This window comes from Mauremys mutica, chromosome 11 (assembly GCF_020497125.1).
Source record: "Mauremys mutica isolate MM-2020 ecotype Southern chromosome 11, ASM2049712v1, whole genome shotgun sequence".
NCBI classification, from domain to species: Eukaryota; Metazoa; Chordata; order Testudines; family Geoemydidae; genus Mauremys; species Mauremys mutica.
This window is the reverse complement of record NC_059082.1, coordinates 71,181,498-71,197,751: the sequence shown is the minus strand read 5'-3', so window position 1 is coordinate 71,197,751 and position 16,254 is coordinate 71,181,498. Positions and strand designations below refer to the sequence as shown.

The window sequence follows — 16,254 nt, the reverse complement described above, 5'->3', positions numbered from 1 at the left end:
ACTGTATGTGTATTTTGAAGCAGCTCTTAACATTTCTCAAATGTAATTTTAATACTCAAGGGTTTTTTTTAAACACAATACTTTTCATGTGTAATCACGATTTTAAGTACAGTATCTAGAAAGACAGTCAGTGAACCTCCAAAAGAAAGGGATGGGGAAATTACACATTTGGTCTATTTCTATATGCTTTCAGTTTAACTAGTAAACAAAACAAGCAAGATATTCTACAAATTCTCATAATTAAAGCCAATTAGTCAACAATAATCTTATAACTATATCTATTGTCATCAATCAAGGTTACTCAGGAGGACGTAAAGACAAAGTTCTAATTCGTTGGATTTTTTAAAAAATTTGGTTCTCATTGTTCTTAATGGGAATGAAGTCAAGGTGCCCTCTGGGAAGATGGTGAACCCTCATGCTGTCTGGAGGCAGAGAGGTGCACTGTGAAAAGAAGGTGAATAGAACCAGGGGCCATCTTGGTTAAGGGCAGCATGTGGCCTCAGAGCCATTGAGAACAATAGCAGATAACCATTTTGAAAGAGAGCCATTTTTTGAGAGTTCCTCTGAAGACAATAATTTTCTCCCTTAACTCTGAAGGAAAAGAAACAGAAAAAAAAAATGACCATTAATACTAAAATGTAGTTTCAAAAGATACCCATCGCATCAGGTCTATTCAAGATTCATACGTCTGCTGGAGTTTATGTAGATAGATAAGGCTGCAAGTTTGTCACGGAGGTCACAGACTCCGTGACTTTCCAGGACCTCTGGGTCTTCTGCAGAGGCCAGTGCAGCTGCTGGGGCAGTCTCGGGCCACTGCCCCCAGCAGCAGCAGGAGTTTGGGTGTAGGAGGGGGTTCAGGGCTGGGACACAGGAGGGGGTGAGAGCTCTGGGCGGCACTTACCTCAGGGGGCTGCCCAGAAGTGACAACATTCCTCGGCTCCTAGGCAGAGGCACAGCCAGGGGACTCTGCGCGCTGCCTGCACCTGAAGGCACTGACCTCGCAGGTCCCATTGGCCACAGTTCCCTGCCAATGGGAGCTGCAGAGCTGGCACTGGGGGCAGAGGCAGCGCACAGAGTTGCTTGGCTGCACCTCTGCCTAGGAGCTGAGGGAGGGGGATGTCGCTGCTTCCAGGGAGGCACAGAGACAGTTAGGGAGCCTGCCAGCCTCGCCAAACCCCCATCCTCCCCCCACCCAAGATTTAGTCAGGGACATATAGTACAAGTCATGGACAGGTCACAGGCCATGAATGTTTGTTTACTGCCCGTGACCTGTCCATTACTTTTACTAAAAAATACCCATGACTAAAACATAGCCTTATAGTTAGAAAATGCCTAACCTGAGCTCATTTGGGACATATAACAGTCTGACAAACGGTGCTAAATTTCTTAAAGGAACCTATTTTAATTAATTTTAACTCGAATTAATTAATAGGTTTACTTGTAAATTTTCAGCAAATTCATTCTGTCACGAAGTGCTGTAATTTTGCGGAAGGTGCAGTATATTCTTCATACATTAAGTGATTGAATCTTTAAGTGCAAAACTCAGCTCAGCCTTAGCTATGGAGCCACTATCAGCAACTCCATCACACAAATGGTCTTTCCTATCTTTAATAGTAATACCTAGTTCCTATAAGGCATTTTTTATCAGTAGATCTCAAAGCACTTTTCAAAGGAAGTCAGAATCATTATCCCATTTTACAGATGGGAAAACTGAGGCACAGAGAGATGAAACAACTTGCCCAAGGTCACCCAACATGCTAGTGGCAAAGCTGATAGCAGAACCCAGGTCTTTTGAATACAAGTCCAGTGCTCTATCCATTAGGCCACACTGCATCCTCTAATGATTTTTCAACTTACTTTAATGTCTCGATGTACGACTCCCTTGCTGTGGATATAGTATACTCCTTCCAGTAACTCTTGAAAAATTTTTGATGTCCAGCTGACATCCACAAGGTGATAAGGACCTTAAAACAATTTAAATTTTTTAATTATTTCAGCTGATTTTGCTAAAACTAAAATGTTTTGTAAATCTATGTTAAAATGGTGTGTCAGTTTATCTGCAAACATGAAGACAGTCTATATAAAATTAGCATAGGTTAAAAGTGATTTCCCATGGTGTAAATAGGAAATTTCCTATTTAAGATAGTGGTTGGTGTATGAGCTCTAAAGAAAGAGTTTATATCCTTTTGCTCTAATCTAATTGTGAATGTGCTCATTACACATATGTCTAATTCGCTTCTGAATCTTACTAAGCATCAATGATAATTAGCTTATGAAAACTGTTGCCACAAGTTATGTCTTTTGTAAAAAAAAGTATTTACTTTTATCGGTGTTAAATTTGTTGCTTTTCGATTTGATTGAAATGTCCTGTGGAGTTAAAAATCACAGAAGTTCCTGGTCCTCTGGTTCCTAAAGAGGATCCAAAAATGTTGTATGAAAGAATAAAAGTGAAAAACTTCCAGGTAAGAGGTTATTCTCTCTCCTAGAATCATGGGTTGAGAGTTTCAAAGTAATGCAAGAGATTTAACCTCACATCCGCTATTATTCATGGAGAAGATATGGCTAAATCCCTTTCACTGCTTTGAAATTCTCAACACTGATGTGCCTGTCTTATTGATCTCTGCTCCAACAAGATGGTGTTGAAAATGGCTGACATCTTTATACCATTCATCATTCTTTATACCTCTATCATGTTTCTTCGTACTTGTCTCGTCTCTGAACTACATAATCTGTCTTTTCAGTCGCTCCTCATTCAGAAGTCTTTCTGTACCTTCAATCATTTTCACTGTCCTTCACTGAGCCCTTTTTATTTCTGCTATATCTCTGAGATCAAGTGACCAGAACTGAACACAGTATTCCAGGTAAGGGCATGCCAATTTAATATAATGGCATATTTTCTGTATTATTTTATACTCTATTCTTTACAGAGCCTAACCCATCTATGATCATACTGCCTATTCATGTATCATTTTTAGGTCTTCAGATTTCTTTAGCCTTGACTAACCTAAACAGTCATCTACAAATTTTGCCACCTCATTTTGTTCTACTCTTTTTCCAGATTATAAATATATTAAACACTGCTCCTAGTACAGAACCCTGAGGCTCACCAATGTTAACCTTTTGCTACACTCAAAACTGATAATTTATTCCTACTCTGTTTCTTAGTTTCTAATCAATGGTAGTAGTTTACCTTTCACCCCATAACCGCTTGGGGTCACTTAAATCCTCTTGTGTGAGTCTTTGTCAATGTTTTTTTCAAAGTAAGAACAAATTATACTGGAGTTCTTCTATCCAATTCTCAACCAGGCCCAATCTTGCTTAATTTAAGAGACCAAAAAGACTAGTTGTAGGTAGGAAAAGGAGGGAGGGAAGGGGAAACAAATAAAAACCAAGCAGCTAGGAAATCTCACTCCATGCAAAGAATATAACAAAAAAACTGATCTCAAAAGTGATGTGATAAGTCATCAAATTAAAGCCACATTTTTTCATTTCAAGATTTATAGCTCTATAGAACAGTCTGTGTTAAGCAGATTTCTTTTCACACTATGAAAGGGGTAGAGCATATATTTAAAGCTCTGTCCTTAAAAGACCTGTCCCTTTAGATATCAACAGTTAATGAAGCCTGCTGACATCACCATCTAAGAACTGCTCCAATAGGAACTAGATGTTAAATTCACTATGGTCAATCAAAATAATGCTGTAGGATGTTTTTTGTTTCTCCAAGAATAAATTTTAAAGCTTTCAATTGCGTTGTAACGCACTGCATTAGAGAAAATGAATAAACTATAAAGCTATCTCCTTGTCGTTGAAAACTAATGTTTAATAGACCAAGTAACCACAATTAAGAATTATTACACCTGCTTTTGGAACATAGCTCATTCTGATCAACTGAAATTGTTCTGGAAAAGGAACAAAATCTACATAATCTAAACTGCTCATTGAAAAGGGACAGGCCTTCTCAACAGCAGCTCTACTTCTCCAGATCAGTCCTACTTCTCATGCATAGTTTTTCACCCATCACTTTTGGGTGAATTTTAAGTCTCTTCTACAAACACCTCATCTGTATAGACTACACACATTTTACTAAATTACTATTATTCTGATTGAATGAAAAGGGGAAAGGACCTAATAACCAAGGTCCATGTTTTTAACTGCTGTCAATAAAGTATAAAATCAAACTTATTGACTTCCAAATAGAAAATCAAAATATATTTGTTTTTTAAATATAAATACAGGGCAAAAAACAAACAGTATAAATCTTACTGGAAGATTCCTCTGTTCGCTCACCACATCTTTTGTTTCTGTCAACAATCCAGTCCCACAAGGAGATTTCACACAGTTGCATCTGTATATGAAGCATCAGACAATACTCCATCTAACAGGAAAATATTGGTACATATTTTTTCACTGTAATATAAGGGATGATCACTTATACAAGTTTACTTTTTTTCAAGACAAATGATCTGCAGTTTTAAACTAAGATTGAGTACGCAGTAGATGGCAGATACAGTGGTATTAAATTAATTGTGTTTTAGGTGAGAAAAGAGAATGTACAATTATTTTGCTTTCCTTATTCCTCAAATGTTACTAAGTAATAACTGTTTAAAAAGCATACGAGCTGTATGCAATGTTGTTCTAGCCATGTTGGTCCCAGAATGATGATAAAATAATAAAAAAGCTAACACAACAACAGGACATATATTCTTAAGATATCAAGGAGTATCTGGGTAAGTCTATGGAAAGATTTTAGTGGTGTGTTTTTTTCTTTTTCAGATGGGTTATGTAGGGAAGCATTCTGATCAAGGAAAATAATTTACAAGAATATCAATATTGGAAAATATACTTGTTTTGATAAATATAATACCAGAATCAACAAAACACTGGATCTCACTGCCTTTACAGCAAAATGCATTCAGACCGGACTAGTCAATTTATTTTTTCCCTTATAGTCAGTTTCATTTTCTGATGATGATGCACTAACACGACCCTGCAGTGGCTGGGTGCAATCACTGTTGAGATGAAATGCTATTTTCAATTTAGGATCATATTTATCAATTTCATATCCCCACAGGAAAACCCTAAAATTGGACCTCAACTACCCAACAATGTCCCTTTAAGATATTATATCAAATTTGATAGCTACCCAGCTGCAGTCCATACCCCAACTGATAAGGCAAGACACTGTAGTTGGTTCCATACAGGTGTTGTATCATATTATTACACAGTTTCTCCGTCTTTTAGCAGTTTGATCCTGCACCACTGAACTCAACGGGGGCTCTGCCAATGATTTCAATAGGAGCAGAAACAGGAGAAGAGCTTGTATTATATATTAGCACATTGAGTATGTAATTACATAGTCAATTTCTCAAAGTGTGTTGGTTCATTTTATAATTAGATGCCTGTAGCAAACATCTTTAAAAAACTTATACAACAGATATTTTGAGAAGCAAGACATATCTCTGGTTTAAAAGGTAAAATGATCAGCTTTAAATAGCATTTTATTTTATTTTTTAAATTAAGTTTTGTTATTAACACCACTTTGGAAACTCAAAACAGAAATCTACTTTCAAAACTTTATTTATTTATTTATTTTATTTTGTTAAGAAAGTGGGGATAGAATTTATATTTCCTGATGTTTATGGATTCACTTGCAGCCCACATGGCATATGTTCATCTAGCTGGATCTGCTTGGAAAGCCTATCTGCACTTTTGAAGGGTGGAACAAAAAAGAGCAGCATTTTGTACAACTGAACACATGCTAAGTCCTCAGAAGTATGAATATTAAATATACAATTAATGTGTTAATACAGTATCTTCTATCTGGTTTCTTTTACATATGTAAAGCTTCTGCTTCCTGTCCTGCAACTGCTTCCCTGATAATCCTCCAAAAACACAGCCCATGTCGGATTCCTTCTCTTCAACTTCCTACTCCCTCCTCTCCACCTCACTTCCTAAAAGTCAAAATTTCACCCATGTATCTCCCAGCACCTTTAATTAAGTCATTTTATACACATCAATGTCATGCCTCACCCAACTCTCTTGCTTTCTATGCTTCCTGTCCCCTGAAGATTACTTCCCACTAACACAAGCCCTGATCTCTCCTTGCCCTCTCACTCAATTCCCCTATTTATACTCCCTTTTCACCATTTGCAGCACAATCTAAACCCAGCCCCACTAAATCCTAACCAGCTAATTTCTACACACATAACACCCTCTCTCCTAGAACTCTTGGCTCCTGACCCAGCCTATCATCACTAGCTAGTAAATTCTGACACTCTCCCACAAGCACTGCCCCATATCTTCTCTTTCCTTGCATCTCCCTTCAGAAACTCCAGAGGACACTTCCATAAAAGCTGCAGATCTTTGGAAGCAACCCTCCCATGCCAAAATGAGCATTTCATTATGTGGGAACTCTGACAGCAGCAGGGTCTGGAGACCTTCCTGACATGGCTACGCAGCTCCACCCCCACCCCAGACGCTCAGTTGTCTCTTTCTCCTCAGTATTTACACTTCACCAAGTGGTTCCCACTTCCACTTGCTTCTGCTTCCCTCTTCCTCTCCATAAGTGACACTGCCTGACTGGAAGATAACTGAAAATGTGCACACTCCACATTTAGGTGCATTCGTCAGCAATGTTTGGATTGGTCACTAGTGCAGAATGCTGGAGGTTTTTTGGCTTATTTGGGTTTTTGGGGTTTTCGGTTTTGTTTTTTACAAGAATAGCATTTCTGATTTTTAAAATTATATGTATAATTTTAACTGAAGAGAGCCAAAGCTACAAATACTATAGACTTTTCTTTAATGCTAAATTTTGGCAACTCTTGTGGTGAGCATCCCTGTAATTATGTTATCCACTCAAAAAAACAATTGAGATAAAATTACTAGACTTTGGCTCCAATCCCAGTCATACCATTTATAGAATTCACTGTTATAATTCATGGGCACACTTACTTAAGACTACTCTGCACATATCATTACATCAGACATCAGTTAAATGTATTTAAAGAGGGGTTTATTTACCTCACACTGCCTGTGCACAGACATATGTTTCTCGGAGCATTCGTCTTCAGTGCAAGAATCACTTGAAATGATACTCTCTTTATTCATACTAGAATGAAGTCCATGTGATAGATGATTTTTTAAATAAACTGGTCCATTGGCAGTACTATTTATGCAACTTTCTTGTGAGTCAGTGAGTGGTTCACATTTATTCATTTTTATTCTTTCTTCACCATCTCCATTGGTAAAATCTTTCGTTATATCCATATGCTGCACTGATTTATTATCTTGATTCTCAAGAAAGGTATTTCCAAAGGATTTAATTTCTTCTGAGGTAAGGTCAGCAAAGATAATGGAACTGCTGCTTTCCATATTTTGAATATGACACTGGTCTCTGAAGAGAAGGAATCAATAAGTATATACAGTTTGTATGTTATCTACTAAACACAACAAGAGGCAGACGTCAGAATTGCACTTCAGCTTTTATTCTGGAAATGTTATAAAAAGAGATATGGCTATTTCAAACCCTGGGAAAACTGGGATAATATCCAATATTTGTTTTACCCTTAGAAGCAGGAGTTCTGCCCCTTCCCTACAGAAACCTTACAACTGCTCAATTGCCATTGTAGGGTCACCCTTTAAAATATTCTTCCGAGGGCTTATTTCTGATAGTTGACCTTTTCAGTTTGGCAGAGACAAGCAGTTACAGCCCCACGTGATCATTTGACAGATGTCTGTTGCATCTATGTCCCTTCCAGCTGGTAAGTGTTGCTATTACATTTCCTCCCTTCCCACCCTCTCATCTTTGAGATGGCAAATCCTCACATTTTTCTCTTGAATAGAAACCCTCTACCTCCCTAATGATGCCAAATCTGAACTGAATCTTGTTGTTGAATAGTAAACAATTTGTGAAGTCTGTATGTCTAATAATAATGTTAGATATTATTGTGATAGACCCTATTAACTCCCAAGGTGGAGGAATGTTAGACAAATTTTCTCACCCTCAGACATCTGATGAAAAGGGGAACAAATACAAGAATAACTGATGCCTAATAGTTCACTACTTGATACAAGGAAGTAATATTGCTGTAATATAAGTTTAACACTACAACATTTAATGTTACATGGAGAAAGACCCTACGTTAAACCCAGATTAATATTATCATTTAACACTGCAATACTTACTCGCCACTCTCTTGGTCGGAAGACTTTTTGAGTGACTGCAGCTTCAGGACTGTCTTATCTATTAGATGAACAGAAAAAGTCACATTTTACAAAACAAAACAAGCACACATTTCATTGCATATTAACATTACAGCTATAGTTAATGATTAAACTAGTAAAAACTTACAACGAAGGGCAGGGGTTTTACCTATACATAACCTCATTCATCCTCATTATATTTTTACTCACTGGAAACAGTGATATAGGGCATTTCTCATTCAACCAACCAACAGCCCTCAAAAGTGCAATATTTTAAACTTCTCTTTTTTTTTTTAAATAAGAAAAACCAAGTGTTATAGGGAAAAGAAACTCTCACTGTAAGGGATGTATTGGGTTCTCTTTTATATGTTAATTTAGTTTTCATATTTAGGAAATCATTATTAGTATGTCAGCTAACACTGAAATAGGGTTTTTTTAATTAGTGAAAGAGATGGGAAGCAAATGAAATTTGTACACCAGCTAACCCTTTATTTTAGATGTAACATATTTTGGAAGTAACTTTAATCAAACACCATATTTATGAAAAACAGTAACTCAGTGGCTTATCATACATAGAGGTTTCTGAGACAAATGTGGGACATCTATTTTCTAAGCTGATGGAGACCATATAATTTATTAATCCATCTAGATATTTATATTGTCCACATCACTGTTGTAAGGTGCATCTCACAAGTATTTTAAATAGAAATAACAAGTGGTATTTTCCATCTCAATGAGTAAGTTGCCTGTGTGCATTCCTGTGGCACCACCTTCCTGATCATTCTTTCCTACTGACATTCTTCCCTCCATGCCTGTAATACACACAAACAGGAGTGCTGCTATGCCATAGAAACAGGATCAGCAAGAATGATGAGAGGGATTGTGAGGCTATGATGTAGGCATTCTAGAGGTAATGTGGTGAGAAGTGAGAAGGCAGGGAAAACTGAAGAAAAAGGAAAATAAGAGGAGATGCATAGTACAGAAGAAGTGGGGGAAAGAACAGAGAAACAGTGCCTCCCTGTCAGTGACAGAAGTTGATGTCTCAAAATCAGATTCTGCCAACAGAAAGCTCAGAAGCTACAGAGAAACCCCAATTTACCTCACCAAATATTTAAAAAACCCTAATATGGAAAACAAAGTAAGAGGCAGTTTACATTTTGCCATTAAACTATTTCTGGACTGAATCAATTTTTCTAAAGTTTTCTGGAGCAGTTAGGAAGATGGGAAAGTTGGAAAGAGATCTCCAGACACCACCACAGATCTGTGATTTCAAAATCTATTAGCAAATGGACTTCTCTCTCAACCTCCTTAATACAGTGCTTTTCCTCCAAAGGTCTCAAGTGGGTCCTTCCCCCAGGGTCCCTTCTACACCTAGCCACACTGCTATGCCTTGCCTGAGTTTTTTGTTGTTGTTTTTTTTAAACTGGATTCAACTGGACCCTATGCAGCATCCAAAATTCTACTCAAATATTTTAATAAGTAGATTTAGATGTCCTGCATTTCTAAATTAACCATTATACCCCCAAAAATCTCTTGATCAGGACAGTGCAACAGGTAAGGGCACTTGATAGCCATTGTCATGCTTCTTAGAAAAAAATGTTTGGAAAAATCTCTGGTTCCTTCATCAATTCTGAGAGTTGAGTGTTCTGTAAATTAATAGAACAGACATGCTTATGGGAAGTATGAAGTTACAATGATAACAAATAATACTCCCCTTTTGGACATGCTTGTTGAACATGTTCTATCCAAGCAGTGTGATAGCCTACAATATTAGGATGTTGCAGGCCAGCCAACACTTTAACTTCTCGCAATACCTGAAATAAAAAGACCAAAAAGCAACTTTATAATCATCCTTTAATTTGACTGTAAGATGAACCCAAAGGGGAAAAAAAACCAAAGGATTCTAAATATAGTTATTTTACCTCTTACTGGAATTTAAGAATTTGAGGACAGATTATTATTTTGCAGCATTAAGGATAATAAAATTCAGATCTTGCAGACTGATGTTTTATATTAGACTCAGATTGGGGCTAAATAAACATCACTAAAATATTATAAAACATTCTTCCTGTTTAGAAACATATGATAAGATACACAATTTATAAAATAGGAGATATGCCCACTTACTACTTTGCCATAACCAACATTAATGCCACTGCTAATTATATTAGGAACCACTTACAGTAAGCACAGAGTTAAACAGAGAATCTGAACATGGAAAAATAAATTCATACCTTCATGCAATCTCTTTTGGTTGCTTTCTTAATAAGATTTTTTTTAATTGCATAGAGCTGTCCATCTAATTTGTTTCTGACCTGAAAATAATTTTAAAAAGGGAAAAGTAAAAAAAAGCAAATTTCACAAATTTAGATCAGTGTGTCAAAAACTCATTTGAACAACAACAGTTTGTTTCCTAAGAGTCAAAATCTTACACTCTTTATTCAGATAACCTCTCAATGACATTAGAGGAGGTCTTCTGGATTTGGCCGTAAATGTCTAATGAAGAGGTGCCAAGTTTTGCACAAGAGTCAAAACCAACATAAAATGAAATGGACACCACTGCAGCCATCCTTCCCTTTAATATGGAGTGCTGCTCAACGAGACTACAGATCCAAGCCCACAAAGTTCCTTCTTGATCTGAATAGCCTCGCCAATGATACATTGACAAATTATTTGTATTTTTAACTACTGTCTTTCGGCTGTAACATTAGAGAGGTAACATTAGACAGAAAATGAGTTCTTTGCTTATTATTACAATGCAACTAAATATTTTTAAAATAACTTTGGCAAGTAGCACATGACTCAGAAAAACAAGGTGAATGAGGTAATATTTATTGGTTCAATTTCTGTTGGTGAGAGAGACAAGCTTTAGAGCTACAAACAGCTAATCCTCAGGTCTGGGAAAGGCATTCAGAGTGTCACAGCTAAATACCAAGTCGAACAGATAGTTTAGGCAGTTACATGACTTGAGTCTGAAACTAAATACCTTCATTTTCTAAAATATATTTTATTTTAGATTTATAAAATATCCACCCAACATAATAATATGATTGACAGAGGAAACGAGGCTAGTTACTTGGCACCTAATTTTCAGAAAAACTCAGCATCCGCTGAGAAGAGAAGCCATTATGAACAGTGGGGGCTCATCACTGCTGAAAATCAAGCCCTAAAACTGTAAGCTCTCGGGGGGAGGAATGGACTGTCTTTCTAGGCATTTATATAACACTCACTACAATGGTACCTCTGGGTGCTACTACAATAGAAATAGTTAGTAAAAATAATAGTTACTATTCACCAGTGTTTGGTACAACCCATATTCAAAATTAAAATAATTTTCTTTTTTAATCAACCACAGTTAAGATAAGTTTCCCTGCTTATTTTATATAGATAAATCCAAGTACTATGAGAAGTAAGGATTCTCTCATATTCAGGATATAAGAATAAGACTGTACACAAAGGTGAAATATACAATATATTCTGTTTTAGACAAAAATGCATTGGAGTCTTCAGAAAGCACCCTTCTGAAAGGAAGAATTAAAACCTCTTACACAGGTTCGGTTCGTATTTGTTTTATTGCATATTTCTAAGAACAAAAACAATCAGGTGAACTATTTTCCATCTCAAACAGTTATTAACAAAGCTGTTAAAATAGAGGATAAAAATACCTTGTATACTGTACCATATCCCCCTTTTCCTAGTCTTGCAATCTCATCAAATTCATTTAAGTAGCGTGAAGTTTGTGCTTCAAAGAGAACTTCTTTTTCACTAATTAAAAAAAAAAGTATATTTTATGACTGGTTAAACTAAATCATAAGGTACTATGTAAGCCACAGATAGAGATGACACAGAAACTTCATTTACATTGTGAAAAAATAGCTAAGTACTATGACACTATCTAGAAATTTACTTGTGAATCCCATATGGAGAACCAAGCATCATCAAAGGCCAAACACTAAGGGGGTGCTTTTGCTCCTGGCAATTGGCTATCATGTCACAACTACTTAAAAAAAATTAACTGTAATACAGCAGCCCATCAAGTAAAACCCAATGTCCTACATGAAGGAAATGCGATATGAAATCTGTCTCCATCTTTACCCTTTTAAAGAGTAAGCTTATGTTTTTGAATATACAGGTGTTTTACACTTTATCAAATTTCTGACACCCAAAATTTCAAGTGCAATATTTTCATGCTAAGCTGAATTCTATTATTTTTATAGTGCAAAACTTCAGACAGAAAGTTAATCTTAATACTTGGCACAGCACTTTGGACACATACCTGACTATGTGAGAATCTCCATTGTCAAGTTCCTATAAAACAACAAAATACAACTTTTAAAAGAAGCTATATACAGTGAGAAAACTGATGTGCAGTTAATGGTTAAGTATGAACTTCACTATGAGAAGGTAAATTAGCAGGACAGCAATTCCAATTATTCTCCTAAATGTTGTAAATAAGAAAAAATAGTAACAGATTTAAATCAATATGTCTAAATTTCGATCTGAACAAAAATAAAGCTTTGACCTGATAAAGCAAGAATACTGTAGACTTTAAGTTACTATTTGCATGTATACAAATACACCCACCCAAACTACCAAAGTGTAACCAAAGCACCATTTTGTATGACTTTTGAAAATACACAATCCAAATATAAAAATAGTTCCATAAAGAAAGTTGCTTCAGAAATCCTAACATGTAGGTTCAGTAATGTAAAGGTTATTAAAGAAACTTAAATCTTACCTCAAGTATTTGTTGATTAGCTGCTTTCATTAATTGAGTAATGGCTCTATTATGTTGCAATCTTAAAGTACTAAATTCATCACAGAAGGCAAAAGAGGAGAGCAAGCCCATTCTAGTAAATGTCCGACAGATTACTGTAAAAAGAAACAGGACAGAGGTTATTTAACAGGAAACCTAACTAAACAATTGCAACTTTAATTCTTATTATTTCTTAGCCAGGTCACAATTTATAGTGATCAACTGAATCAATAAACATGAACAGGAGCTAGGTACCCAACTGCATTTTAAGTCTCTTTCCCACCCAATATAAATAAATATGAGTAAAGTTCAGAGCAACAATTACTTGTATTTTAGCACAGAAGAGGGAACAAATGCCAACACTAACACCATATGTGGGTATTTATATAACCATCTTGACCTGTACTTTTTATTCAGAAGTAACTGCTTTATTATTGAAACTGAAGATAATTTATAATTCAGTCAACATGGAGCTTGGAATGCATGTGGTAATAGTGCATGAACAGTCACATAAGGAATTCTTTTTAAAACAATAACTGAAAGAGATTCTGAATCTGAAAAAACAAATGCATTCCATTACATGTACCCTAACACCTTTTTCCTCACTCCTGGTAAGGAACCAAACTAAAACTAATTACACCCCAACTACAGCTACCCTGTAGAAATCCCCTCCTACCCACCAAACTAATCCGCATTCGTTCACCTCCTATCTTCAGGGTGAAAGTCTCTTGTGCCCATCTCCTTCCTTTCCTAGCTGAACAAATTATCTGACCACCCCCCATCCATTTGGCTGTCACAAATAAAGCACCTTTGTTGTATTTTCAGAGTTCAGTGCTAACAGCATTCCAGTCTGTTCACAATTATGAGGACTCATATTACCATGGGCTATCAGCGCTATGCTATTAGTGAAGAGTGGCAGTATCAATGTTTTTGCTAATTCCCCTAGTGTGTATGCACATGTATATGCATGTACATGTAAATACACAAAGAATGCATTGGTCATAGCTCCACAATTAAGTTAAGACCAATTTCTCTTTCAAAATTGTTCATTTATGCAGTCCATTATGGGGAATAAAAAACTGGGCCTGATAAAATTATTACATACTGGAAGAGTGGAGATGGAATTTTGGTGACAGTTACAAAAAAAAAAAATACTTAGGACTGTTTAGGAAGTTCCAAGGAGTTATAACTGTTTAGGAGTCCTAATGAGTTAAAAGGGATTTTTTTTGGAAATATCTTGAGTCTCTTTCTTTGGATCATTGTAGCTCAAAAACAGCCTGTTATTAAACCCAGCAAACTATCCACATAGATACATTTCTTTGAAAATATGTACATAAGCCATATTTACAGAAATTACATTGTAATTAATGGAAGTTGTTGAACAATTGTTGAATTTAATATTATAGTTATAGGCATGACTCTGGGTCACTAAATGGTGCACTAATAAGGTAACCACCAATCACTGCCCTTCCTCTCCAGTTCATTTGTAAAACTTCACCTCTATTGGCTGAAATTAGTTAATGGAAACTTTCCACCTCTCAAGAGTTTTCAGGGGTCAAGTGCTGAATTATCAATACACAAAGAACACCTGATTGGGTCATAGTAGACACAGTGACAGAGTACTGGTTGTGTATATTTATCTTGACAAAGAGAAGGAGAGGTAGAGAACTTGTGGTTATTTACCTTGGGATAGACAGTAGAGACACTGGTATAGTACTGATAAACAGATCCTGAAATAGATATTAGAAGTAGTGGTAGAATATTTGTTTTTATTTGTCTTGACATAGAGAGTAAAGATAGTGGTGTAGGTTTAGGTACATTAGTCTTGAAATAGATAGAGGAAGTGATAGAATACTTGTATAAATTTTAATCTAAGAGGGAAAAAACGATAGTTGATAATTTGTAGACTATCACAGTGTTCTGCTTTGTCCAAACACACACATATAAAGTACAAAAATATATATCTAATCTTATTTCAACAGTTTATTTCAATAGTCTTGTATATGAAAAACATTTTAAAAAATGACATTTCTTAATTATGCTAGTCGTGTGTTTAATCAAAGAAAATATTCATGCACAAAAAAAGGAAGATTTAAATCAAAATGTCTTGCACCAAAATATGGGAAGCACTTTTATAGAGCTAAAATGCAAAGATTAGAAGGGCATATAATTAGATGTAGTCAGAAATGTAAAAAAGGAAAATATTCATCTTTTTGTTATTTTCTTACTATTTTAAGAATATGCTTAGGAAATGCATAGAAACATAAAATTCTATACCAAAAATATCAATAATCCATCAAGCCATATCAAGTAATAAAACACTTAAATTGCTACATACTAGTGCTGTAATCTTGAAAACATTTATGTATATGCTTACCTTTACTACCATGGGAATTCCTATAGGAACACCCCAAAAGAAATGGAATTTCAGCTCCAAATTTGAGTTTAATGATAACCTGTTTCCTATGTTTCTAATGCTGAGTGTGTTATTTGTAGTTAAATAAATAAATGTTATTGAAAAGCTTTTTTATGCTTAGGTTACTGTAATGTATTCTCAAAACTAATTTCTGAGCAGAGGTATGCCTAAGTGCTGCAGTAGGGGGACTGCGCTGTTTGATTTGGGAGTGCTTTGTTCCAGCTGGGCCTGACTGTTATAAAAAGGCAGTCAGCTGCGAACCAGTTGAGCAGCGAACAGCAGAGAGGCAAATAGAAGGACTTTGCCTGGGATCCCTCTGAGCAGAGGTACGCTAAGTGCTGCAGTAGGGGGACTGCGCTGGTGAGTATCTGAGTGTCTGTTGGGGGGGCAGTTTAAAAAAGGGAAGAAGGAAGATCCAGGGAACTACAGGCCAGTCAGTCTCACCTCAGTCCCTGGAAAAATCATGGAACAGGTCCTCAAGGAATCAATTCTGAACCACTTAAAGGAGGGGAAAGTGATCAGGAACAGTCAGCATGGATTCACCAAGGGCAAGTCATGCCTGACTAACCTAATTGCCTTCTATGATGAGATAACCGGCTCTGTGGATGAGGGGAAAGCAGTGGATGTGCTATTTCTGGACTTTAGCAAAGCTTTTGATACAGTTTCCCACAGTATTCTTGCCAGCAAGTTAAATAAGTATGGGCTGGATGAATGGACGGTAAGGTGGATAGAAAACTGGCTAGATGGTCGGGCTCAACGGGTAGTGATCAACGGTTCCATGTCTAGTTGGCAGCCGGTATCAAGTGGAGTGCCCCAAGGGTCGGTGCTGGGGCCGGTTTTATTCAATATCTTCATTAACGATCTGGAGGATGGTGTGGAC

At 36.3% G+C, this 16,254-nt stretch overlaps 1 protein-coding gene across 9 annotated transcripts in view; it reads right to left on the bottom strand.

Annotated features, from left to right (window-relative positions):
- The window catches only part of EIF2AK1 (eukaryotic translation initiation factor 2 alpha kinase 1), a 52,469-nt gene that overhangs the window by 10,998 nt on the left and 25,217 nt on the right, over positions 1-16,254 (bottom strand). For 6 of the 9 annotated variants that reach the window (XM_044979004.1, XM_044979003.1, XM_044979008.1 and 3 more), the window contains 9 exons: positions 12,941-13,074; positions 12,479-12,510; positions 11,868-11,967; positions 10,437-10,517; positions 9,917-10,016; positions 8,185-8,242; positions 7,021-7,393; positions 4,264-4,375; positions 1,858-1,964 (listed from right to left, as the gene is read on the bottom strand). In XM_044979004.1, coding sequence (XP_044834939.1) covers positions 1,858-1,964; positions 4,264-4,375; positions 7,021-7,393; positions 8,185-8,242; positions 9,917-10,016; positions 10,437-10,517; positions 11,868-11,967; positions 12,479-12,510; positions 12,941-13,051 — 1,074 coding nt within the window. In that variant the 5' untranslated portion in view covers positions 13,052-13,074. Of the gene's footprint in view, positions 1-1,857; positions 1,965-4,263; positions 4,376-7,020; positions 7,394-8,184; positions 8,248-9,916; positions 10,017-10,436; positions 10,518-11,867; positions 11,968-12,478; positions 12,511-12,940; positions 13,075-14,641; positions 14,671-16,254 lie in introns of those variants that run through there. The other 3 variants (XM_044979009.1, XM_044979002.1, XM_044979001.1) reach the window with 3 other exon arrangements.